Below are 27,587 nucleotides of genomic sequence, written 5' to 3'. Positions count from 1 at the left end.
TGGAGGTTCCTCTCTGGGGATTTTTTTATTATGTAGTCCCACAGCCATTCAGCAGTAGATTCTTAGAGTTTACTGCCATTTAGAGAGAGAGAGAGAGGGTGTGTTCAACTAACAAAAATTATATAAAAAAAATCACAAATAATTTTGAATATACGAAAAACAATCCATTTCTAAACCAGCAGAATGAAAATGATTTTCCATTTCTTTGTGAAAAATCAGTACTGTGTTTCGACCAGCTGTAGTTTAGACCTGCTCCAAAGACATCACTATAGAGCATCACCTTTCAGAAGTGGTGTGCCGAGTCTTCATTTATTCACTCTAATTTAAGGTTTTGCGTGCCAGTAATACATTTTAATGTTTTTTAGAAGGTCTCTCTCTATAAGTCTATATAACTAAACTATTGTTGTATGTAAATAAGGTTTTCAAAGTGTTTAAGAAGCTCTATTTAAAATTAAATTAAAATACTGATCTTACGCCGCTGGCCCGCTCAGCCTGCTGCCAGCCTGGGGTTCCGTTCACCTAGGCTGGCAGCGGGCTGAGCGGGGCCTGCGGCCGGGACCCCAGCTGGCAAGGGGCCGGCAGCCAGAACCCGAGACCGGCAGCAGGCTGAGTGGGGCCGGCGGCTTGGACCCCAAACCAGCAGTGGGCTGAGTGGCTCAGCCTGCTGCCACTCAGCCCGCTGCCAATCTGGGGTTCCAGCCACCGGCTCCTGGCAGCCAGGGTCCCGGCTGCCAGGCCCGCTCAGCCCGCTGCCAGTCTGGGGTCTGCCCACATACAGTGGGTACCTACCTTCTCCCTGGTTCTAGCCCATTCTCTTCCTCTCTCTCTGCACTGAGCTGAGGGTGGGAGTGCACTGAGCACAGGGCTGGGGGTGAAGGAGCAGGCTGGGGGTTGGGGTGTAAGGGTCTGGCCAGGAGCTAGAATGAGGGAGGGGGCTCAGGGTTGGGGCAGGAGGCTTGGGTGTGGAGTGCTTACCTGGGCAGCTCCCATTTGGTGCAAGGGGTGTAGGTGGGAATGTGTGTGGGGTGTGTGTGTTCAGGAGCTCCCGTTTGGTGCTCAGGGTGGGGGTGGAAATGTGGGGGGTGCAAGAGTCAGGGCATGGGGTGGGAGGGCTGGGTATGTGGGGGGGTGCAGGGGTCAGGGCAGAGGGCTGGGAGTGTGTGGGGAGGTGCAGGGGTCAGGGCAGAGGGCTGGGTGTGTGTGAGGGGGGTACAGGGGTCAGGGCAGAGGGCTGGGGTGTGTGTGGAAGGGTCAGGGCAGAGGACCGGGAGCACCCCCACGACCCTAGCCCACACCCCCTTGCCCAGGGCAGCTCACGGCAGGGGGCTGGAGGGGATATGTGCTGATTCCACCCCCCTGCCCCAAGGCCCTGTCCCCACCTCCTCCCTGGGGCAGTGAGCATGCTGCAGCTCCACTTCTCCCCCTCTCTCGCAAGGGCCATCAGCTGATCAGCAGCAGGGAGGGAGCAGAGGAGGGGCAGGAACCCAGCCGGCTGGGGGAAGAGGCGGGGGAGGGGGGACCTTGCCTGCCCTGCACTAGCAGCCGGCAGGACCAAGCTTCTTCACTCTGCCCCAATGGGGGGCAGGACGGAGAAGAGCGGGCCAAGGCGGGCAGGATTTTGAATGGCTCGCTGTTGCCTGCCGGGTTCGCGGCCTGGGTTTGGCAGCGGGCTGAGCGGGGCTGGCGGCTGGGATCCAGCAGGCCTCTTGTGCTATAGAGAGAGATGCAGAGAGAGCCATATTAGACAGCAGTTGATAGGGTCTGTGGGAGGATTTCCCTACCACCTGATGGAGCTTGTTCCTATAGCTGGATACTGCTAATCTAACCCCAACTGGGTGATTTTTTACCTGAGTGACTGGGCTGTTGGTGAACAAGGGGTTAACGTCAGCTCAATGCTCAGCACCCCTTGCATTGGCTTTATGAATGGCTGTTTAGGAATAGAGTGGGGAGATTACTGTTATAATCGTAGGATCCACACTAAGCATCTGTTTTTTTTCTGCCCAGTCATTTCACCAGTTGCCTAGTCAAGATACTTTTGGAGAGCAAATACTTGGCCTTTGGAATGTACCAGATTGTATGTAATAGAAGAGCAGTCCTAAATGCTTCTGTTACATCTCTATCACACCCCTGCAAATTAATCTGATCAGTGGAGCAATTAGGCCCCCACCCACACAAGCGTTTAACTGCTAGAGCAATCAGCAAAAGGGGCTCAAGTAGTTTCTCTGATAACTGGGATTTTTTTTCTCCCTCCTCCTGAGAAGATTGTTACAAAATACTACAATGGACTGTTCAGGAGGTAGTATGGGCCTGGCTAGATTTATTTTCAATATCACACTTGATTCCTGGTTGTAGCTAGCACAATTAAACCCTTATTATAGAGAGGTCCTAGGTTGAAGTAAAACCAGGAGGGGAGTAAGAAAACCAGGGTGAATTACAAATGTGCAGGAAAAAATATAAATTATACATAGAAACAAGTAAGATTCTTAACATTTTATTTTCTAGCTTTATAGCTCTGCATTGAGGCCTACTGTCAGAGCATAAGGGAAAACCCTCTTACCTATCATTATGGAATTTATCTACATACAAGATCTACGTTAAACAACTGAAAGGAATTTGAAAGAAGTCAAAGGGATTAAACTGGAAACAAATCAGACACTGTGGAAAGAAAATGAACACTGTTGCATTACTTCTGCATTGCTGTCTGCAATTACATGAAAAAATATACACAGCTGGAAACAGCAGCGTAGAGGGGATCTGGGTATTGTGGACAGTTGGTTTAAAAATAGAACAAAAGGTATTTTCTGAGCACTGGTGTGCAGGTGCTTATAGGTAGTACTCTATCATCTACTGTACAGGCTTTACAAAGGATGAAGAGGAAGAGTGGAGAGTTAGGGCCTAGTCTGGTATGGGTTTGAGCATTCTCAGCTCTTTTCTGGCCAAATCCTGAGATCCTTACTTATTTCTAACTCCACTCTTACTCAGGCAAATTCACACTAACTTCAGTGTGAGTTTTGCCTGAGTGATAACTGAGTAAGGACCACACAGGATTAGACACTTACTCTACTCTCCACTGCATAGAAGATGCAGTGTCACTTCAAACCTGCCAGGCCAAATTCACCCCTGGTGTTGCTTCACTAATGTTAGCGTCGTGCTGCCAGGACTCAGTTTGGGCTCACTATATTCTAAAAGGCTATTTTAATATAAATGTGTTTGAATCACTTCTTCTGACTCTTTTAAAGGCTATTGCGATTGCTACTGTAACAAATAATATGGAAAGGGATATTATTCAAGGGTTTAAATATTAGCTATTAGCTACGTGCTTTGCATTTGAACCCACAGGGTGGTTTCCTCCTCCTCCAAGTTTCACATGCTTTAAGTGCAGAAGGAGAATCCTAGGGACACTTCTGGTCCAAATCAGGCTTGATATTCTTCACTTTACAATTACTGGCCAACTTTCTTCAACAGATTTTTAGGGGTCACCAAGAAATTCCTATACTTTGAATGCCCAAGTTCCTCAGAGTTCCAGAATTTTGTTCCTCACATGTGTCTTTTGCCTTTTTGTGAAAGCCCTCCCTTTAGAAACTTTATGTGCTATTTCCCTCTCCAGTAGTGTTTTAGGTTTTTTTAAAAGGATGGAGATGACATCTTCTCTCAATAGCTGTCAGGTTTCAGAGTATGTCTCTGTCTGATCTTCTACTGTCCAACTCTAGGTATAGTCAAGTGTTCAGTGTGTAACATTTATTTTGGTGGGTTTAGTACAAAATTATTTATTTATTTATCTAGTTATTCTTCCTAGATTTAGAAATAGGTTCAATAAAGCTCAAAGTTGCAGTGTTATTAATTTGACATTGTCCCTTTAAAAACCTGTAGCTATAGCACCTTGGATTATGTCTCATCATTCTTAAAAGCTAAATAGGAACAGGATTAGTCAGCACTTTATGCAAGAACTTTTCAGGAAAAGGTGGAAAGTGATATTGGTGGCTCAGGGCCTAATTGTGAGTGCTCAGTGCCTCACAGAATTGGGCTCTTAATAAGTTATGCTCTTCCTTTAGAGGGGCTAATGGGCTATGCTGTTGCAAGTTCTGTTGTTTGGGTGGGATATAAAAGTTATGTTTTTGGTCCTGTTGCTATTAAAGAGCAGAAGTGATAACCTCTATGTCCTAGCATAACATAAGTAATTATATATAGTCCATTGGAACACCTTTTGCAGATTCAATTGGATGTGGTATTCTTTACTGTTGTGTAGTTCTACCATTAAATAGCTAATGTTTCATCTCAGAGGTGGCTGCATTTCAATGAGGGATGAAGTTATTTGATCTAATCTAATCTATTTACCTAGTTCTCAAATTGTATTTGAGAGTGGCCAGTGAAATGGCATGTAGAAAAGCAATTTATTTAAGATAACAAAAATGTCTGTTTTGCACTTAAAGCTTAAAAGCGTTGACATTTTTCAGGTGATTGTGAAAACAAGAACAGAATATCAGCCTGACCAGAAGAACAAAGGAAAACTCAGGGTGCCAAAAATTGCTGAATTCACAGTCAGTTTCACTGATGGCGTAACAGAAAGATTAAAGGTAAGAAATGGTCATTGCCTGCTACCTTAAGATGTCAGTTTTATATATTGCAGAATAACTGATACAATGCGACAGTGAAAATATTAAAAATTAATGCTGTACTCACCACTGGGGTCAGAGAGAGTTTTGCCTTTATAAGGATTAGGCTTTCCAGTGTTGTTGTAGCATGTTGATCCTAGAATATTAGAGAGACAAGGTGAGTGAGTTAATATCTTTTATTGGATCAGCTTCTCTTGGTGAGAGAGAGGAACTTTTAGCTTATACCGAGCTGTTCTGTGGGTCTAGATTTAGGCTGTTATTTTTGGAAGGAACACAGAAATGGCTTAGAGAAAGAGTTTTCCTGTCATGGGAAAAAATTTGAAATTTCAAACATTTTTTCCCCTTTTGAATCATGACCAAATGTCAAGATCTCATTTTTTGCAAGCTGACAATCCCAAAATATTTTGGGTTCAGGTCAGTTGAAACATTTTGGTTTTACATTTTCTAAATGTTTTATTTTGATTTTTATCTTTTTAATTAATACTTTAAAAAATTATAACTAGCTTACATTTTGAAACAAATCGCCTTGCACTGAAAAAAATTATTTTCAGTTTCAACACTTTTGAGACTTTTTTCCCAAAATTTGTATAAACAGAAATTTGTCAAAACTGACCCTTTCAGCGAATTGTCATTTTCCACTGAAAAAAATGTCTTGTCAAAAAATGACCAACCAGCTCTACTCACAGCCAAAAAAGAGCCCCGTCTGGTGAGGTACTGAGTGCCCTCAACTTTCCTTGACTGCAGTTGAATTGGGGAGGCTTAGCTCCTCCTAAAATCAGACCCAAAACGTGGCACAAAAAACATTAGAGCTGCTCAGAGAAAAGTGAGGAAATATTTGAATTAATCAATACACACTATGGAACGCAATCTTAGAAGGTCTGATCCCGTGTCTACTATGGTCAATTACAGTTTTGTCATTGACTTAAATGGGAACAGGAGCCAGCCTGAAAGGGAGAAGACTTGTGTCTGGTCCAACAGTCCTTGTCCCTGAAAAGCTAGGACTGGGCTTGTAATAATGAAAGACTTCGTTCAATTCCTTGCTGTAGATTTCTGGATGTTACGTTACATGCATTCTCTGCAGTCCATTATTTTGCCCATTTGCACTTGTTTCGGTAAGACACTGAAACATGAGTGTCCCAGCAAAGTCTGAAACTAAGAACAATGCAGACTTCAAGTAGCAACACAATTTTGTTACAGCTACCCTCACTACCTTAGGAGACAAATATCACTTTGGACACCCGGTATGTCAAAATGTAATACGTAAAAACATGATCCAATACAAATCAGTTCAATTGGTCTTTATTGCAGTTTGAGACTTGACGGTTCAGCTTTCTAGAATGTTCAATTTTTTTAACAGCATTTTTGTAAAACACTGTTGAATTGTTTAATTTCTGCTTTTAATCAATTCACCAAGTAGCACACCTGGGTAACTCCATTGATTTGATCTGGGACATTTAAATCCGTGACTCATTTTCAAGTGGTCTATGAATAAATGTTAGTGGTCTCATTTTTTTCAGGAGGCATGTTGTGCTTTGATCTCAGTTAGTTACATGGGGCCCTATCATGCTGTTGATTTTTACTGCATTGATATTATCAATGACACAGTTGCCTAGAACTTTTCATACCCATTTTTCACCAATGGTGCCGCTGCAGTGGTCCCAGCAACAGTGTAAATGCTAGTGTAAACAGGGCTCAGGAGTTTAAAACCCCGGGTCATAGAAACCACAGCATACATATCCCAGTGTACATTATGAAAACCAGCAGTAGAACTAGATACTGTACCTGGGAAACAGATTTACAGGGAATAAAATACAGCATCCTGTTTTCAAGATGTGCATTGTGCTAGAGCAGTGGTTCTCAACTGCGGCCTCTGGGCCTCTTGCAGCCCAATCTGCACAATGCTGTGGCCCATGTGACATCGTCAGGGCCATACAGGTAGTATTGGATGCGGCCCACATAACACATTGTGGGCAACATATGCAGCCCACAATGGTAAATAGGTTGAGAACCATTGTGCTAGAGGCATCTTATAAATGGAATTGTTATCATCACCATAAGTAACTATGTGCTACCATCTATTTAGAGCTCAATCCTGTAGTCCTCAATCTGGAAACAGACAATGCAAGATCAGATTTTAATTCCATCCAAGGATCTGGCCCTAATATTTAAAAAGAAACCAAGAACATTTGATCCTTCTGTTTTACACAGGTTGGAGGCCCATCCATGATTTATTATAATATATGGTTAAAATTTAGTCCGCCTGAGTGTGTAAGTTTTGTTTCATCTTCTCCTGTTATGGGGTTTCTTATTTTTCCAATTACTCTGTCCCCCCAGCCTGCTTCTATAGCTCAGATCCTCCTCTTGAATTTTTTGTGCTCTCATCTTTGTATTTCTGGTCCATCTCTTTCCCTCCCCTTGCCATCTACTCTTGACCTCTTCCCCACACATAGCATAAGTAGCCTGGCCAAGAGACAGGCCATGGGGAAGCAGGCTGTGATACCAAAGCCCATGTCAGACGCATCAATGTAAATGTCTAAACTGACTTTCCTTTTGCTGCACTGGAGAGTTGCTGTGGACCCACAGCTCTTCCCATGCAACGCAACCATTTCTTTTTAAAGCTATTTCCTTTCCCCTAAATCCATATGATTTTCATTCTGTACTTTTCACTGTCACTTATTAATCACTCAGTGGATAAGACTATAAATATCTACCCACCTGTTTTTCATGAGGCTTCCACGTATTGTATTAGGTTTGTGGTATTATTTCCTAACCAAAATGAGCTGAGATAATAGATTATATTTTATTGCTTTTGTACTGGATTTTTTTCTATTATGCTTCATTTTTAAATGGATGCATATTTTAGGAAAGTTATTAAAAATACCTCCCTCTGGTTATAGGCAGGTCTATTATCTGATACTGATGAAATCATTTTGCATTTGCTTTCTGTAAGAGGAAAGCACAGTAAATGCTTAACTTCTATTATCTCAGTTTTGGCTTCATTTTTAAAACCTTTTTTTTTTAATTTTTTTATTTAAAGACCATATAAATGAGATCATCATTTTCTGTTACTAGCTAGTTGCTCTGTACAGCATTCCAGCGAGTGATGCACTGGAAATATCATCCACATGTTCGCATTAATGGGCAAATTAAAATGAGAGTATTTGTATATATGTGAACCAGATCCTCAGGTGTAAAACTTGAGCAGAATCTGGCCATATGTATTCTAGGCCAAATGAGTCATCCCATTGATTTCAACAGGATGAATGGGGTGGGGAAGGTGAGCGAGCTGTGGGTCAACAGCTGATGTGTGTGAGTGGGGTGGAGGTGATGAGACAAGAAGGTAACCAGGAGATTGATCTCCTAATGCTCATGTACATGTCATTTTACTGTTGGATTAGGCACTCGGTAAATCAGGCGTCCTCTTTAAAGGATAAGAAATGAGGTGTTTTGCTTCCTGCTTTCCCCCCTAAGGGCAGTATTATCATCAGTTCAGCCAGAAATAAATGTTGTGATAATAAGACAAAGTGAGACTCTGCCATTAATAACCATGAGTGGGAAGAAGCTGCTGGGATTCTATGTGTATGATTGTTACCCACCTGCTGCTGCTGCTTCTCCCTCTGCCTGTTAATGTTCCTTATCTAGTGCAGGGGTTCTCACAACACATCTTTTGGTGGCCTCAGAGTGCAGCCACTAACTCTTGCTGGTCGCCGCGCTGACAATTTTTCCTAAAATACTTAACTTTAGGAAAAATAAATAAATATGCACATCTACATGTCCAAGTCACTGTAATTTATTTCTGTAGGGTTTTTTCAGACGCAGTAATAAAAGTAACTTACAGTTGTCTCTCTATTCTTTACTGGACCTAATCAGAATAGAAACACAATTAAGGCGTTTTGCATGTTCTTGTCTTTTTGTTGCTGTTTCTTTTGCTTTTTTGGTTCTGCTTTTTTCTTCTTCTAAGACTTGCTGGCTGGTAAGTCTTCGGCTGTGAAAAGTGATATTTGTATGTTTGTTCATATCACTTTTCATACCAGACTTACGCAGCCCCATCAAGCCCCGGAACAAATTTAAGTCCTGAATGGGGAGGTGGGCAGGGAGGCAGCAGGGCCCAAGGATGATGGCGGGGGTGGTGAGCCTGGAACCCGAGCCTGCCACCGCATGGACAGAGCCTGAAGCCCCGTGGCCAAAGCCAGCCTCCCCTACCCTGGGAAAGTGGGGAATTCACCAGCTACCTTCACCTCCAGAGTTTTTCTCTATGGAGGGGGCAGGGTCCAACCGCTGCTGGTGGCCCTGGGAGAGGGGCCACTGCTTTGCACCTGCCCTATCACAGCCCAGATGACTGTGGCCGCAAGGAAAGGCCCTGGTGGCCACATGCGGCCACAGTGGTCGCATTTGAGAAACACTGATCGAGTCTGTCAACTCCTTTCTCTGTGTTAAATTCCTCTCCGCCTTTGGTCACTTTGGTACAGGAAAGTTCACAGGGAAAGGAGGAGGTTTTCCGAAGGGTTTCATTTTCTCCAAGCCATGTGGTTACATCACAGAGAACTTTTCCCCTTCTCTGGGGAAGTTTCAGGACCTTATGTACATGAGGAGTCGAATCCTCAGATGCTGTTTATTTTCCCTTGCTGGATATCTTTTATTGAAAATGATAATAAATTATTAGACAACCTTCCAACATGAGCCTGCCAAAGTCAGAATCGAAGCATATATATGTGTATCTTTCATCCATCTAGAACAGTACAGATCTGATCTCTTTAATTATCATAAAGTCTGACAGCAGCAACTGTCCCCGGGCGATGATTCTTATTTCAGTCTTACCTCTTCCTGGAATTTTAGATAGTTTCTGCAACTTGTCACTTCTAATATATGAGATTGTGTTTCTTTATAGCTCAGTACAGTGTGTCCTGGAACTTTGACCAATTAGGCTTATTCTTCAGCTAGATGAGTCATCTCATCCATAGTTTGACAAATGTTTAAATAGCTATGTGTAGACAGGTTACAAGAAAATGATGTTAAAATAGCATTAAGCTAGAGCCGTCTATACACAAAAGGAATTTCTTTCCTTATTTTATCCCTCGCCCCTCCAGAGAAGAAATGACAAAATGTTTCTAAGCCAGTTGGCAGTGGTTTATGTGTCTTATCCCTTCTGGGCTGATATACGTTTCCAGAGTGCCTCTCTAGGAAGTTTTTGAACTTGTTTAGGCTGTTTTCCTCTCACTCTGTGATATTGAGGTATTCCCAGCCCTCCACGAGATCCGACAGGCCCATCAACAAGGGGTGGGGTGAGGTTATAGTGATTACTTTGAAATACATAGCAATTATTTGCCATGCTGTCAGGATTGTGCTTATTACTATCCCTTTTGTTAGGTATCAAAGCCATGGTGCAGTAGATAAGATCTGGTAGTTAAATGCATGATCATAGAGGTGCCTTAAGGCCCTGCCAAGACAGTGTATTCCTTTCTGGAGAGTCAGAATGGATCCAAGCCTAGGTATATCAGGTGAGGCTCACCTCTTCTATAGGCTATGACATTTCAGATGACAGCTTTTGAGAACAAGCTGGTGATGTGCTAATATTGTACAGAAATTCTGAAGTGGCCATGTTAGCATCTTTCTGTCAAACTCAGGATATGTCAAATGCTTTTCTGATTTCAGAGCACATTATTCTTTGAAGGTTTTTGACTATTTGGAAGGGCATTGTCTCCAAGGGTTACCTTTGCCTTTCTACATTTTCTACCTTCCAGTTAATATAGAAGCCTCTGATCCAGTTACTGTTTGTACACCATCTCCTCTCTCCCTTATTACAAACAAGTAATTTCACTGTGTGACCGGTGTGACTTCAGTAATCACTAAACTCTGTAAAAGCTGTGGAGCACTGACCTTTATAGCTGAGTGGTTTAGTGCATCAGTTGTGGTGATGGACTGTAGATACCATCTATTGCAAGACTTCTATATTTCTTTGCTTTTTATGGATCCTCCTCTTGAGAATGCTAAATTCATTGGTCTCCAGACATTGAAGTAATAAAACCACACTCTTGTATCTAACAGAACAAGACTGAGAGTGGATGGATAGGTGAGAAATTAAGATATTTCAGATGTTGTTTTCTTGTGAGCAATTTATCTAGCTGGAAAATCAGTTGCACGTATTGATTGTTGCTTCACTAAACAAGATTGGAAACTTCACCCTTTACTATAAGGCAGTGAGATCCATTTTCAGAGTCACTGGCTGTGTAATCCTTTCCTTTTGAGAATGCAATCACAATGCATTTCTTATCACTCCAAATCAAAAAAGGTCCAGAGATTGCTTGGAGGAAGGTATTTCTAATATGCAGGGGGATTAATGATTCAACTCACTTTTCAGCAGGTTCCCAAAGTGCAATGGAACCCATTTAAATATGCCTATTACCTGAATGCACATACCAAAGCAATGAGCTTCCTCTGACCCAAAGTCAAAGAAGCGAAATGAAACCACAGAGCCTATTTCAGAATCATGTTTATTCAGTAAAAAGTAAATTGCAATAAAAGCTTTTCCCTCCAAAGGAGAGAGCCTGGATGCCTCAAGCCAAACCCTGCAAGGCAGACAATGTGATAATCTCTTGCTAATCAGAAGTGTGCATATATTTAATGCCTCTGGCTCAGAATTAAGAATGGCTTTATATTGTGGATTGGTGAAGGGGCAGGGCCAAACATTCTGCTAGTATAAATAGTTGCAGCTCCATTGACATCAAAGGAGTTTCATCTACACACACCAGCAGAACATTTGGCCCCTCCATGTCCAAGAGGTTACTCAGATAGATATTGAACTGCAAGCACGCTCATCCTGCAGGCACTGCATTTCTTAAGGAATGAAAGAGTGTTTGGCTCATTCTCCTATTGGAGTGAATGGGGGAGTTTTGCCATTGACTTTAGTAGAGGCACATTTGGGGCCAGAATCTTTATTTGTATATATCTGTAGTTGAAATCTGCTGAGATGCCACCAAGAGTTCCTTACACTACGTGATGTAAAGAATTTGCTATGTGAATTTTTTGGCTGCTAGAGGCACGTCATCCAAATTACTGCACCTTGATTTGTATGTTGATTTGTAACGTATTGCGTCTTGCATTGTGACATGGATAGATCAGCTACACATCCATTCACGCATTTTCAAAAGGGCACATCGCCATGGCATCTGGGATACCAAGCATGGTGCTCTATTGTTCTCCCCTGTGAAATTCTGCTCTGCCATGCGCCCTCATAGGTGTGGCTCTCCCACATTGCCCTTCCCCCCAAGTGTGTCATTCTTTCACCTCCCCTGCCTCTGGGTGCTCTTCTGCAACATTCCCAGTAAAATATTGGCCTGCCATGTTCTCCATGTGCTTCTCCAGAGGATGGGAATGAATGTGCTGTGCTTCTCCATAAGTTGCTGTTCTCCCATGCTTGCCCATGGGTGCTGGTCTCCCACTCTGCCATGTAAGGCACTGCTTTTCCACATTTGCCTGTAGGACTCTGCTCTGTGCTGATATTCCATTCACTAACCTGCAGACAGATGTATCACTTAAAAGAAAATGGCCTGGTGTGTGTCCTTGTACCCATTCACTGTAGATCTGTATTTTTAAATAAAAGGATCCTTTAATTATTAAGTTGCCACAGGGCAGCAGTTACTCATGGGGGAAAAGCTTGTGTGCAGGAGCTGTCCAGATTTCCCTACTTCTTTTTAATAATAATAATAATTAACAATGTTACCATAGCAACTGCCACATCACATATCCGATATCTTTGAGATGCAGGATGCTGCTGAAAGATCATATTACATTCACTAATGCGAATGGTGCTTCGGGGAGGGAATGTACTCTAATAAACAGAGATTTTTCTTACTTTAGTGATAATTGTTAATGCAACTGGGTTATTATTTCGGGCTGCACACTGCACATGGTGCTCTAATGTTCTTTATGTTCCAGGAAAGCAAGGGGCAAAATGAAGAGTTACAAGTGGAGGTGAATAGGTAACATGGAGACAAGGGAACAGCCGGAGTGAGTGTGATAGGAGTGAAATGCAAGCTGAACTGAAAACTTGTCGTTACTCTGGGTACATCCAGCTTAGGTAGTGGTGATTGTGCTTTCTTGGTTGCTCAGACTGTGTAGAATGTCCTGGGTGTTATTCAGCTTCAGGATGTTTCTCTGATAATCTGAGGTGAAAAACTTGAAAAGTTAGAAGGTTTCGCTGCTTATCCATGTTCTTTGGGAGTACTCATCTACTACCAAACTTAGCTCCCTGTCTTTGCAGATAAACCTCCTTCAACAACAGGCTCTGTTTCCCTTCTACTCTATCTGACGTGGTGTTGTTTTAGGGGAATTGGATGGTTGCCTGTTCGCTGTCTCTGGCATATTGTTTGTGATGAGGTAGCTCCCAACAAACGTGAATCTTCTTCAGAAGGTGACTGGGTGGCCTTTCCCCCTGGGCTCCAGCCTTAGGCTTTCTTCTAGGTTGGCCAGGAGGAATTCTCTTCCGCTCCAGTGTGATGGGTTACAGTGCCTCCTTATTGAGGTGGCTGATGCCATCGCTTACGGTTTAGTGGCCTCTGATCCCCTTTAAGCTAGTGCAAACTAGCTCCTGTGCAGCTCTGGAACTGTGCAACTCAAAGCACATATACAAGAAAATAAGAAATGTTGCTGATCTCCTTTTTGCCTGAGACCAGCCATTATTCTTCCCCTCCTTTCCTGCGGGCTGTGAGGGGGACAGAAGAAGAGTGGCATATGTGTCCCAGTTAGGGCTGCCAATTTTCGAATCACACAAAACTGGACATCCTAGTCCCGCCCGTTCCCTGAGGCCCCGTCCCCGCTCACTACATTCGCCCTCCCTCGGTGGCTCGCTGTCCCCCATCCTTAGAAGTTTGGGGTGCAGGAACGGGCTCCGGGTTTTGGGGGGAGCTCAGGGTTGGGGCTCAGGGTTGGTGTGCAGACTTACTCGGGCAGCTCCTGGTCAGCGGGGCTAGGGCAGGCTGCCTGCCTGGCCTTGCCCTGACACTGCGCTGTGCCTTGGAAGCAGCCAGCAGCAGGTCAGGTGCCTAGGCGGGTCGGGGGGGCAGGAGGCTCTGCGTGCTACTCTCGGTCGCATTCACTGCCCCTCTAGCTCAGGGCAGGGGCAATGCGTGGAACCCTGTGGCCCCCTCCCGGCCTAGGAGCCCGACCTGCTGGCTGCTTCCGGGGTGTAGCACGGTGCCAGGACAGGTAAGGACTAGCCTGCCTTAGCCCTGCAGCACCACCGACTGGACTTATATCGGCCCGGTCGGTAGTGCTGACTGCAGCTGCCAGGGTCCCTTTTCAGCTGCGTGTTCCGGTCGAAAACCGGACACCTGGTCACCCTAGTCACAGTCATTCTCACACCATGCACAGAGACAGAATGATTTAGCCAATTGTGACAATTCTAAGCTTTGAAGATGAGTTGAATGGGTGTTTGTGACTCACTCACTAAAAAGTAAATAGCACCACTTTTCATATGCTCAGATATTTTAGCCTTATATAGTACTATCAGTTGGGCAACTTTCCATTTTTCTGCATATGGAAAAGTCTGAGTTCCATATGAACACTTCCAGCTAACACCTAGGTTCCTGTTACAAAAAAGCCAAGTCAGGAACACCCCCATAAAGGGTCTGAGACTAAAATACACAAAATAAATATATTTTGGTTTGACTGGATTCTTAGATAGAAAGAATTGGGGGCTGCCTTACAGACAAAAGAAACATAAGTGCTTGTATCAAAAGTAAAAACCCAAACAAACACAGGAGTATACCTCATTTTCATGCCCATATTCTGCACATAATTTCTGTTGTACCAAAGTAATACTTAAATACCTCAGATGTATTTCTTGCTTTCAGTAAACATGAACAAATTAATCAGCTGAGCAGATTTAGCTGAAGGGTTTTTCTTTGTTTGTTATTGGAATTTTCTGCCGTTTCTGTTCAGACAACATGTATGTAAATTGACAACCATTGAGATCAGTGGGACTACTCACATGAGTAAGTGCTATTTGCATGAGTAAGTGTTTGCTGATTTGGTTCCCTGAATCTGTATTCTCTGCAGATACAATGGAAATCTCAATTGACCCTTCACTACAGTGTCACGAATACAGTACAATTCTTGAATGGGTTTATGTTAAAGGCGAGGGTTGCTGAGACTGGATGGGAGCCTACACAGGACACAAATTGTACAACATAACAGCAGCTTCAGTTTAGTTTGAATAATTTCATTAGACGGGATCTCTTTATCTTTAACAACCAAATGTCATATTTCTTTCTGGTGTCTTCTCCTGGTTATGGCCCCTATTTGTAGGGTAATTTTCTTGTCAGCAGTTAGGGTGGAATAAAATATATTTGAGGCTGGCTTATTTTTCTTTTTCCATTATTATAGCAAGCAAGAACTAACGTAATGGAAGGGGCAGAGATGTCTGTTGACCTGAAGCCAAGGCAAAGTTTGTTAACTCTTGCAAAGTGCATTTCAGGTGCGGTATCCACACCTCAGAATGCTCAAAACTGGACGAGGGAAACACTTCACCCTATTTGTTCTGTACAGTTTCATTCTACTTATCATAAAGCAGCACAGGCTGCTGACTGAGCACTGAATAGAACTGAGCTCCCTCCTGTTAACACTTGCAGGCATATTAAACATGTTGGACCAGATGCTCAGTAGGTGTAAATTGATGAAGCTCCTTTGAAGACACCAGCTGATAATTTTTAAAGTAACATTTGTATTTTAAGTTTCAGAGCAGCAGCAGTGTTAGTCTGTATCCGCAAAAAGGACAGGAGTACTTGTGGCACCTTAGTCTCTAACTTGCCACAAGTACTCCTTTTATTTGTATTTTAATACAGTAATAACTTACTCAATTTCTCATATAAAAGAAAAGAACTTTAAATTCTCCTATTGCCCAGGGGGCGCATTTGTGGCCCAGCCAATTTGTAGCAAATGCAGGAATGTCTCTACACTCTGTACTAGTGTGAGGTGTCCATATAATAAGCATAGTTTTGTGAGAGAAATGGGTATACTGGACCGTGAATGCTGGTGCTCTATTAGTTTTATTTCCTGACCCACTACGACACATACAGATATGGCAATGCATTTTAGTACCTCAGCCTTCTCAAAGAAAAAAACTATCAATTGATTTTTTTAAACCACCAGGGCGCCCCAGACAAAGGTACTTTAAAATATGCAAGAGTGGCCTTTGATTTCATTTCAAGTGAAAAATCCACTGGCTTGGGGTGGGGGAAGTCATCTCATGCATTTTAATGTAACAGCTCGATTGTTCCAAGGATATTTAAATCTTTAAATCAAGGCCTCTGTTGCTAGGGAGGATGTGCTAAATGTCAGAGCTGCATGCAAAATGGAAATGTAAAAAGTGATGGGAGCACAAATAAACAGGAAAAGAAACTTAGAAGAATATGACTTTGTGGTTCAACCCAGTGAAGCAATACTGCTTAGGTAATTGCACTGTCCACCATGGCTTCAGCAGGTAAGTTGTGTGAGGTCGCAATTTCTCAACCTGCAAAAAATGGTGCATGAAGCAGTGGAGCAGTCAGATTAAACTAATTTGAAGCATTTAGACACTGCCCCAAATAAGGGCTAGTGCTAGGTGCATTGTTCCCAGGGGCATAGTCGAGCAAGGATCATACCTCAGAGGGTTCACTGAAACTAGGGGAATTTTTTAAAACTGGTTATAGCCTTAGTGTAAACCTGCTTTTAGCTAGTTAAGGATACCTGATCAGAGCACCTTACACTGAGTCTAAAGAGTGGGGCAGATTCTGTCCTGTGCCAGAGATTCACTCCGTGCAGGACAGAAGGAGGCAGCATGAGGGAGCAGGTACTAGCGCCCAGCTCTGCGATTTGCCATTGGTGGTGGAGTGGATCTCTGCTGCTCCCCGACCAGGCTCTCTACCACTTGTATTGTGCTCCTGCTCCTGTAAGGGGGCAGAGGTACCAGGCTTGAATATGGCTCATTTGTGTCAGTAGGGAGTTCCTCTCTGAGTAGGGTCTTTGCTGGCAATTTGTGGACAGAATCCAGCCCCTTGGCATGTCTGAGTTGCACAAAGGATTCAAATCTCAGGAGAGAATCTGCTTTATTGTCTCTAACGATTTTAAAAACCAGTTAGAAAACTTCCCCAGCATTGAAAGGTCCATAGAGCTCCGGCATCCTCTCTCCTTGGGAACAAGAGAACTCTGCACTCTTCTGAGCAAGGCTTGTCATTAAATGTCTGCTCCCAGCAGTGTTGGCCAGCTCCAGAACTGTGATTGTCCCTTTGTGCAGGGTGTGCCAAGTTGCTGTGAGGAGGCTCCTTGTGTTATCTTCCTACCCTGCACACCTCCATGCGGCACAGGGTCAACCCAGTCCCCATGTCTTTTAATCCAGTGAATGCTTCTGTATGGCTTTCCCACTTAGCTATTTAGTTTAGTTTTGCTGAATATCACCAACAGATTTGCAGGTTATGGCCTGGTCTTCAGCATTACGGAGCTCCCAAAAATCCCATTAGGCCAGTGGGAGTTGCAGGTGCTCAGCATCTTAGAAAATTTGGACACCGCCTACTAATATCAAATCATACACACATTGGGCTGAAAGGGACCCGGAGAGGTCCCCTGCACTGAGGCAAGATCTTGTAAACCTAGACCATCCCTGACAGGTGTTTGTCCAACCTGTTCTTAAAAACCTGCCACAACAGGGATCCCACAACCTCCTTTGGAAGCCTATTCCAGTGCTTAAATACCCTTATAGTTAGAAAGTTTTTCCTAATATCCAACCTAAATCCCCTTTCTGCAAATTAAGATGATTACTTCTTGTCCTACCTTCAGTGGACAAGAAGAATAACTGATCACCATCCTCTTTATAACAGCCCTTTGAAGACTGTTATCAGCATATTCTCCATTCCATTATCCAAGTCATTAATGAAAATATTGAATAGTACCAGTGTCAGGACAGAAACCTGTGGAACTCCATTGGATACATCCTCCCAGTTTGACAGTGAGCCATTGATAAAATTTCTCTTTAAATATGATCTTTCACCCAGTTTTACACCCGCCTTATACTAATTTCATCTAGACCACATTTCCTTAGTTTGCTTATGAAAATGTTACGTGGGACTATGTTAAAAGCCTTACTAAAATCAAGATATATCACATTTACTGCTTCCCCCCATCCAGTAGGCCAATATCCCTGTCAAAGAAGGAAATTAGGTTGGTTTGGCATGATTTGTTCTTGACAAATCCATGTTCCTTTTTACTTATGACCCTATGTCCTCTAGGTGCTTACATGCTGATTGTTTAATAGCTTGTTCCAGTATCTTTCCAGATATCAAAGTTAGACTGACTGGTCTATAATTCCCCAGGTCCTCTATGTTCCCCTTTAAAAGGTTTAATGTTTGTTCTTCTCCAGTCTCTATGAAGTGGATCATGGTGTTTTATGGGGAGAACAAAATTAGCATCCAGTAGGGTTATCTCAAAGCCCAAACACCATCTAGGTGCTGTTTAGCTGTGCACATCCGTCTATTTTAGGTACGTATATGGTCTCCTTCACTAGTGTCTGAGCACCTCCAATACCCCTGTGTACTGAGGAAGTACTATTATCCCATTTTACAGATGGGAAGCTAAGTAACTTACAGAGAGGCTAAGTAACTTACCCAAGATCACACAGGCCATCTGTGGCAGAGTCCTAGGCTAGTGCCCTAAGCACTAGCCCATTCTTCCTCTATAAGTGATAGCCTCCATCTTGGCTGACTGGGGATTGAACTAAGGACCACAAGAATTAAATGCATGAGCTGCTACAGTTTGATCTAAAAGGGCAAGACTCCCTTGATGGGGCTGTAACAGACTAAGATCCTCTGTGGATTGGGAACAGAGGGAGACCTGGAGGGGAGGCATAGGATACAGAAGGACCTAGACAAATTGGAGGATTGGGCCAAAAGAAATCTGATGAGGTTCAATAAGGATAAGTGCAGGGTCCTGCACTTAGGACGGAAGAACCCAATGCACAGCTACAGACTAGGGACCGAATGGCTAGGCAGCAGTTCTGCGGAAAAGGACCTAGGGGTGACAGTGGACGAGAAGCTGGATATGAGTCAGCAGTGTGCCCTTGTTGCCAAGAAGGCCAATGGCATTTTGGGATGTATAAGTAGGGGCATAGCGAGCAGATCGAGGGACGTGATCGTTCCCCTCTATTCGACATTGGTGAGGCCTCATCTGGAGTACTGTGTCCAGTTTTGGGCCCCACACTTCAAGAAGGATGTGGATAAATTGGAGAGAGTCCAGCGAAGGGCAACAAAAATTATTAGGGGACTGGAACACATGAGTTATGAGGAGAGGCTGAGGGAGCTGGGATTGTTTAGCCTGCAGAAGAGAAGAATGAGGGGGGATTTGATAGCTGCTTTCAACTACCTGAAAGGGGGTTCCAAAGAGGATGGCTCTAGACTGTTCTCAATTGTAGCAGATGACAGAACGAGGAGTAATGGTCTCAAGTTGCAGTGGGGGAGGTTTAGATTGGATATTAGGAAAAACTTTTTCACTAAGAGGGTGGTGAAACACTGGAATGCGTTACCTAGGGAGGTGGTAGAATCTCCTTCCTTAGAGGTTTTTAAGGTCAGGCTTGACAAAGCCCTGGCTGGGATGATTTAACTGGGAATTGGTCCTGCTTTGAGCAGGGGGTTGGACTAGATGACCTTCTGGGGTCCCTTCCAACCCTGATATTCTATGATTCTATGACCTGTAAAACATACTAACCAGCAGGTTATGTATTCATCAAACTCTTTCACCTGATCAAATTAATGTTGTTCTGTTACTATTCCTCAAGTGCTAACTGGGAGGAGCTCCTTTCCGAGTGGGTTTGAAATTGAAAATGGTGATTCTGTTTTATAGACCTGATACTGCAGCCCTTTTTCATGTTAGCAGATCCCAGGTAGCTTTGGGTCCCCAATGAATGAGGGTATATGAGTAGGAGTATGACCTCCATGTCTACAGTAATGAATGCTGCTGACAGCTTCACCATGCATAATCGAACACAATATAAACAGGTAAACCGGAGAGAAGATTAAATTCTTGAGAGCTTCCACTGAGCGATTGAGTTCTGTCAGTCAAAGGGTTGGGAGAGATACATTTTGTTGGTGACTCATCACATTCTCTCTTGCCCCCACTATTGCATTTAAAAGTGCCTTTGGTGAGCTGAGGCTTCTAAAGTCACGTCCCATGTGCAATAAAGGGAATGAAATGTCATGGATGAGACATTGCACAACATGATCAGATGTTATAAGATGTCACTAATGAAAGGTCAGCAATGGAAGGAAGTGTCCTTGTACAATAGTCCATTAATTGAATAACCTACTCATATTAGTGATTTAGAACGAAGTCACTTCCACTGTTGCTCAGCACCTTTTTCTGAAGGTCCATTTATAAAACCTGTATGCCATGTGTTAATTGGGAATTTGGATTAGAAAATAAAGTCATTACAGTTGGCATTCCTGAACAATCAGCATCTGAGACTGGAAAACAGTTAAATTTAGGAGGAGAACTTCACTGTTTGATCATTAAGAACCATAAATCTGACCTTGGCTGCACTTGTGTAGCTTGCATTGAAATCATCCTGTCCTCTGCAAATCCTGTACCTTAGCAAATCAGCTTTGGCACTTGACACATGGCATAGGATATGTTTCTGTGTGCTTCAGCCATATGGAAGGCCAAGACTGAAACCGTCTAACAGTGACTGATAAGCTTCTGCACATCAGTGGGATTTGCAGCATCTTGGTGCCATTGCTGAGTTGATAAGATGTCAGAAAGACAATAGTGGACTCATTTTTGTTGGAAGGAAAAAAAATCAGTTATTTCCTGTCTGATGTACCTGCAGTAAGCTATTTCTTTTGGGTAACAGAGGCGGAAAGTTCTAAGGCACTCAATGCAAAACCTTATAATTAAAGTGGAAATTAATTAGCATTCAACATTTCAAGCCTCTCCATAGAAAATGGAATTTTAGAAGTTCCATAAAAAACAGGGTCTTGTAAACTGAGCAACGTATTTTCAGTTCAGGGCTTTTGACTTGGCACAGAAATATGTCAAACAGACCGCAGCTGGCACCATGCACATCTAAAGAGATCTAAGGCTATTAGTGCCTAAACAGGCACTAGAAATTATATTACGTGATGGAGACTAGCTAATGTAATTGAGCCAGCTAGTTATTGTGTACATAATTTAATTATTTGACAAATTGCTTGGAATCATGTTCCAAAACCCATGCTGTGCTCACAGTATTACAAGGCACAGGGCATGGGCAGTTATCGGTGGGAACACATATCTCAGTAGATGGGTGCTTCTTACTTAAATTACAAAATAAAGAGAAGTATGGCAGCATTAGAGGAAAGCAGAGTGGTGGAGCCAGGAAAGAAGTCACAGAGGACTTGACTGAGATGGAAAATTGGTACAGAGATGGTTGATGCTGCTCCAAGTAGATATACTTGCCATTTTATGGGATAATGTCATGAACATGGTCTCCTCCTCTTTTGTTGGCCCCACCCCATACGACCTATGGAACCTGATTTCTGTGGAGCATTTGCTGAGGGGCTTCCACAGGATCTCAAGGGATATGGAAGAATAATGGAATAAGCATGGCACATTTTCCCATCCTCTTGCATAGCGCCGTGTCCTCTCTGCTCACAGAAACCAAAGAGAAGGTAAAGATAATCAAATCTTATGTTTCATGACATAAGTTGACTGCCATAGGGGTCAAGAAGGCTATTTTCCCCCCAGCACTGAAAATTGGTTAGATTCATTATTGGGGATTTTCCCCTTATTTGAACGAGCTGGAACCAGATCAGCTGGACCAGAGGTCTGATTCTGTATACCGAACTGTATATTCCTAAACAGCACCCAAGCAAATAGGAAGAATCAATTGTGCCCCTTCTTATTGATCTTTTTAGTTGATCCTTTCTTCCTTTCCTTCACAGAGACTTCATGTAAAGCAAGAGTAAAATGCAGCTTTTAAAAAATCCTGATAAATGCAGCCAGATCAGTTTTTGCTTACAGATCAGCTCCGATCATGTGACAAAGAACATGTTGCTGGCCGTGGAGTAGGTGGTTTCTATGTGGTTGGACTAGATGTTGTATTAAAATCTAATTATTGGCTTGGAGAAATTATGGGATGAAGGGAAAAAATTACTCTCTTAAATTTTTCAGTGTTGACTGTAAATCGTTCTAATGAAATCATCCTGAGTTTATAGAGAGATGCCTTCATACCCAAAAACTTCCTACTGACTAGTGGAAGCTCTGGGGATTGGTAACAATTGATTAAAATTTTTGTGTGTGTGTTTGTGCAGCAAACAAGATTGTCAATTGACTTCATAGGTTTCCAGGTGGAATGGCATTAATTTGTCCAAAACTCTCATATGGGAAGAGACCTGTTTTTTATTGGCATTATGCTCCTTCTGCTAAAATGATCTTGACAGAAATCCTGGAGATCTAAGTACTGAAAGTTCCCCTATATAGATTCTTTGTTCTTGCACAAAGGGAGACTCTAAAAAAAATTAGCTTTTCACTGCTGGGATTTCATGTGAAATGTCACATTAATTGCCCAGTGCTGAGTAATGTCATATACTCAGTGTCTTGAAGAGTTGAACACTCTGCTTCTGTGGTGGCCTCATTCCCTGGCAAACTGGACGTGAAGAGAGAGATTCAGAGCAGGGTACAGACTAGTAATACTAGGAACTATTCTGTAAGGGATTGCAAGAGGTGTGTGGCCTCCAAGCCCCACTGTTCCCAAATTATTCCCACCACGGCTGCCAGTACCAGGAAAAACTTGCAGAATTTTCCTTCCCACTTATCCACCTCCCAGCGACTCTTCCATGGAGGAATGTTGATCTTTCCTCAGGAACTGAATTCTGGTCTGCTGCATAGCAACATGAAGCTCTATGCACTATGCTGGTGTTAACTCATTTATCTGTGATGCTTCAATGGATGATTAATTCTATAGGTGGCAACTTCTGTTAATGGCCATTGCTCCTTCCTAATCCGACTAATTTCTGGGCTTTCGTAAACACAAGATTCTGAACATTTGGAAAGGTGTAGGGAGTAGGATATCTGTTTGCAAGGTTTAGAAAAAAGCTCTCTTGGTAGGTCTATCAAATGGCAGAACAGGTGTTACTAAAGGCCATACCTTCCTCACACGAGTGGAGATGAGTGAATATGTTTTTCTGCACATTTTTGTTCAAATTTAACAGTGAATTTGCTTCAACCACATTTAAGCCATGTGATCATGTTTTACTAAAGGAGCATGGAATTTGCCACACAGACCAAACCAGTGTCCATTTAAACCAGAATCCTCTTTTGGTGTCCAGTGCCAGATGCTTCCGAGGAAGGTGGAAGAAGCGCCATAATGGACTATTATATAACAACCTAAATATGGTTAATTACTGGTTTATGCCCTAAAACATGTTATTTTACCCATTATATTTTCTTGATCCTAGTTTATGCCATTGTGGATATTATCCATATCAATGTCTAATCCTTTTGAAATCTTATTAAGCGTACACCAGTGATACCTTGTGGTGTGAGTTCTATAAGTATTTACATGTTGGGTAAAAAGAATTTCCTTTAGTTCTTTAAAAAATGTATCCTTTTCATTTCACTGGACAACCCCTTATATTTTATTATGACAAAGGTTAAATATGAATGCTTAATTTCTCTGTACCATTAGTTATTTTGTATCTTTACTCATGCTGATTGAAAAAAATACTCGCAGAAAGTGCATTTGAAACTCAGATTAATGTGTAGTAAATGAAAGCAAAACTTAAATGTGGAAGCAGGAGCACTGACACTAGATACCTGACTATAAGAGTTGCATGTAGTGGTGTTGTAGCTGTATTGGTTCCAGGATATTAGAGAGACAAGGTGGAAGAGGTAATATCTGTTACTGGACCAACTTCTGTTGGTGAGAGAGACAAGCTTTCGAGCTTACATAGAGCTCTTCAGGTCACAAGAGGCGCTATGTGTAAGCTCGAAAGCTTGTCTCTCTCACCAACAGAAGTTGGTCCAGTAACAGATATTACCTCCCTCACTTTGTCTCAATGAGAGTTACAGTCATCCATTTGGGAACACCATCAGTGTTACATGACTTATGTGAAAAATCTGTAACTCCAATACAGCTTGGATGTGAAATGGTAGTAGTGAACAGTCTGTGTCCAATCCGTAGAGTAAAAACAACATTCAACAAATATTTGTTGGATCAATTCAAACAGCTCATGCATTTGAGGGAAATCCATATGGTGAGAAAACTAAATTAGCTGAACAAATTCTTCATTGTGAATAGCTACCCAGCTCTACATGCTAGTAATCCTACCAACTTTCATGAAGTTCCTCACTGGAGTAAGGCAAGCAGGATTTGGCCCGTACTTGGTATTTCCAGTGAGCGCAAATTTCCTAAGTCTCTAAGACCCTGATCATGCAATGAACTCCATGCAGGTGAACAGCTGTGCTCAGCTGGAGCCCCATTGCCTTCAGTGGGGTTCTGCACCAGCCCAGGGGCCAATCCTCAAGAGACAATTGCGGAATCAGGGCCTATATAAGATGCCAGTATGACTCTCAAACTCCCTCCCCCTTTCAAAAGCAAAGGATAAGTAGCCTGATTTTCAGAGATGCTGAGCACACTCAACTCCCGTTGACCTCAGCTGTGGCTGCAGGAGCTTAGCGCCTCTGAAAATCAGGCCAAAAGATGGAAGAAGCCACTGAGGAAAAGGCAAGGAATAAAAATGTAAGAAATCTTGAAATGTAACTGGTTATTAACAGAATGCCCTGCTGTTTAAATCCAGTAGTATTCTGGGTTTTGCTTTTAAATAAGGTTTTTCTCTGTGACTAAAGAGAGACAAAGGGAATTTTTGATGAAAAATCATAGGCAGCCAGCCGTGGAGACCAGACACAGTACAAAGGATGCTCAGACTCATGGTATGAGAGCCAGGTTACCAGAAACACCACCACAATTAGATATCATCAGTACAGTAAACCCAATGAAAATCTAAAACGGCTTGTTTGTCTTTGGAGGGTTGGGATACTTTAGCTTTTACACAGGATCTTGGGGAAATTAAGCATTTATTTTGTATTTGGGAAGGGAGGAGGGAGAAAGTGAATGTAGACATTGATCCAAAGCTTATTGAAGTTGCTGGGAATCCTTTCATTGATTTCAGTAGCTTTGTATCAGGCCCTTAGTTTTCAGGGGAATTCTGTGTGTTTGTGTGTGTCTGTGTGCGTGTGCATGTGTTTTCTCCTACTTCTATTCCAGTAGAGTGATCTCCTGCCAAGGACCCCTTTTCCAACAGATTTTTGGTGATACACATGTTGGGTGTGTGACATGCCCTGGGGTACAACCTGGGCCGTGGAATTACTGTCCCCTCTTAATTCTCTGACTCCGGGTACCTCTCACATTGCTCTACTAGTGACAAGGAGCCTCTTCAGGCTTTGTTCTCACACAGCCATTAGCATGTGAAGGCATACCCAAAGTTACACGAATACTCTCCCAAGCCACTCATGAACTGAATACAGGGAGACCCCCGGAAATTCCCCCAGCCTTGCATCCCAAAAATGTACATCTTACACTGCTCAAGACCTTCTTGATCAATGCAAGCTCATTAATTAGTTCGCCACTCCGTCAAAGGGTAGCGGACATGTGCCAGCCTCTGTAATCTGAGCAGACCCCGCAAGCACTTTAGACAAACTCACTGGTTGAGATTAAATATCAAAATGAGTTTATTAACTAGCGAAAGATATAGATTTAAATGATTGTAAGTGGGATGCATAAAGGTTAGAGTTGGTTACATAAGAAATAAAAAGTAAACACACATTCTAAATCCTAAACTTTATCAGGCTAAACAAGATTTGAATCAAACAGTTTTTCTCACCCTACTGGACATTGCAGACAATTTTCAGGTCACAGTTCGTACTAATTAGAAAGCCTTCTAGTTAGGATCATCACTCCCGCCCCACCCCCTGCAATTCGAGACTTTTCTTTGTCTTCTAAATGATCTTGCTTCCAGGTGTCGAGGAGTGGGAGGAGAGAGAGGCCCCATGGTGATGTCACTGTCCCTCATTTATACTTTTCTCCAGGTGCTGGAAAAATCTATGCTGTGTCATGGGATTCGGCAGCCCCCATGGTGTACGTGACTTGCTGACCATCCTTCATTATGAATAGCAAATTTTTGTTTGCATCTTTGTACTACATGAGGTTTGGCATGTAAGGCCTTTGTGTTTACAGTTTTTTTTGTCCTTTCTGAGGGGCTAGTCTGTGGTTGTTTCCCAGCCTCACAGCGTTTAAATAACAAACATGTAGCAAAATCTCATAACTTCATCTGCACTGATGATACATTTCAACAGGACAGTAATGGTCACTAGATTATGACTTTCCCAATGAGACCTCACAGGGCGTACTTTGCACAAGATTTATCATAATTTTGTAAAAGCGGTGACCATAATAGTGTAGCTTGTTACACCGCTGGTCAAAACCTTCTCCCATTAGCCCAATCCTGCTGCCACACATGACAGATTCATGCCTGCGGTGCTTGTAGGTTTTTCAGCTCAGTACATTTTATTTCCCCTAAGTGCATGTTTATATTGCTTTGCGACTGCTGAGGTTCATGGTATTCATTTTTTTTTTAAAATGTGGAGGTTTATTAGTTATTGCAGCGATGTGATTCTTTGGTATTTGAATGTTAATGAAACTGTATTTTCTGGAATAACTAGGGAGCTGGATCTTAGCTCAGGCTTGGCAAAATATCTGTGGGGGGATTTTTCTTCTCTTTTTCCTCTAGGTTTTAACACCTTATGTGACATTCATCCCAGATCAATTTTACATTATGTGTCATCATGTGTAATATTGTGTCATGTTGTAATTTTGCAAGTGCATGAAACTGCAGCAGAGAGGAAAGTGGGGTCATTTACACAAGGGAGGGAGAGAAAGGCTAGTACAACTGCCTGGTTCTAGGAGGTTATGAATTGGGTGTTAGCATTTTGCTACTACAGAAGAACGTGTCTAAGGAGAGTCTATTGTCATGAGCGGCTCAGTTGGCACAGAGGAGAGGGATTGGTAATGTCAGATTATTAATGATTGCTCATATAGCATGTACATTAACATGGGATTTTGCAGCGTAAGGGACATTCCTATGGCCCCAAAGAGCTCAGATACTGAGATTGGTCTTTCACCCTTAAGAAAAACAAGTAACTTCACCACCATAGCTGGCTCAGTGGGAAAAGATTAGAGAGGGACTTTGCCTCTGCCATCCTCATGGCCAGTTTCCAGTGTTAGTCTCTAGACTTGGGAGATGATGATCTCACAGTTTTGGGACTATCCCCCCGTTCCCATTCTCTTCTCAAGTGGCAAATTAGCCCAAATACTAGGACTGGGCTCGAGAGAGCCTGGTTGGTCTGCCCTGTAAAAGAAGGGTATTGTGCTGTAGACGTGGGAGGCAAAGACTGAATGAGCTTTGATGTAGTGAAAGTCCAGTGAATGATATTATATCTCTGATGGAGGAAGGTTGTGGGACTTGAAAAATAGGTCAGAGGATGAGTAACCTCTTGCTATGTAGAAACAGCAGGTTGTATTTTGACAAGTATGGTTTATTCGGTGTATTGATGCACATTTTCAGTGTAACTTTGTGTCCTTCTTTGCTCTTACACTTAACCTGATTCCCCATCAGTCCCCTCCAATCAACCTAGAGTAACAGGCCTGGCAAGAGTCCTGTGCTATACACTGTAAATAGGGCAGAGCAACAGCACCATATAGTTCAACACTTCATTCTCAGGACTTCTAACCAGCATCAAGGGCTGCCCTCCGAACACTTATATTAGCATAGCAACATATAAGTCTTGCCTTAGTGCTATCTCACCAACGTCCAAGGGAGCTCAGTCACCATCATTATCAAACTACCCACCCTCAATACACTGGCAATTGTGATCGTCAGAAGTGTACGATCTAATAATTTTCTGTATGAAATGAGATGG

The 27,587-nt window shown here is 42.8% G+C and overlaps 1 protein-coding gene across 5 annotated transcripts in view; it reads left to right on the top strand.

Moving 5' to 3' along the window:
- Window positions 1-27,587, top strand: part of LOC140915685 (neuronal vesicle trafficking-associated protein 2-like) — a 75,534-nt gene that overhangs the window by 40,815 nt on the left and 7,132 nt on the right. For 4 of the 5 annotated variants that reach the window (XM_073355786.1, XM_073355787.1, XM_073355784.1 and 1 more), the window contains one exon: window positions 4,455-4,574. In XM_073355786.1, the coding sequence (XP_073211887.1) occupies window positions 4,455-4,574 (120 nt within the window). Of the gene's footprint in view, window positions 1-4,454; window positions 4,575-27,587 lie in introns of those variants that run through there. The other variant, XM_073355782.1, reaches the window with a different exon arrangement.

Source organism: Lepidochelys kempii, chromosome 8, assembly GCF_965140265.1.
Source record: "Lepidochelys kempii isolate rLepKem1 chromosome 8, rLepKem1.hap2, whole genome shotgun sequence".
Lineage (NCBI taxonomy): Eukaryota > Metazoa > Chordata > Testudines > Cheloniidae > Lepidochelys > Lepidochelys kempii.
This window is presented reverse-complemented; position numbering and strand designations above follow the sequence as displayed.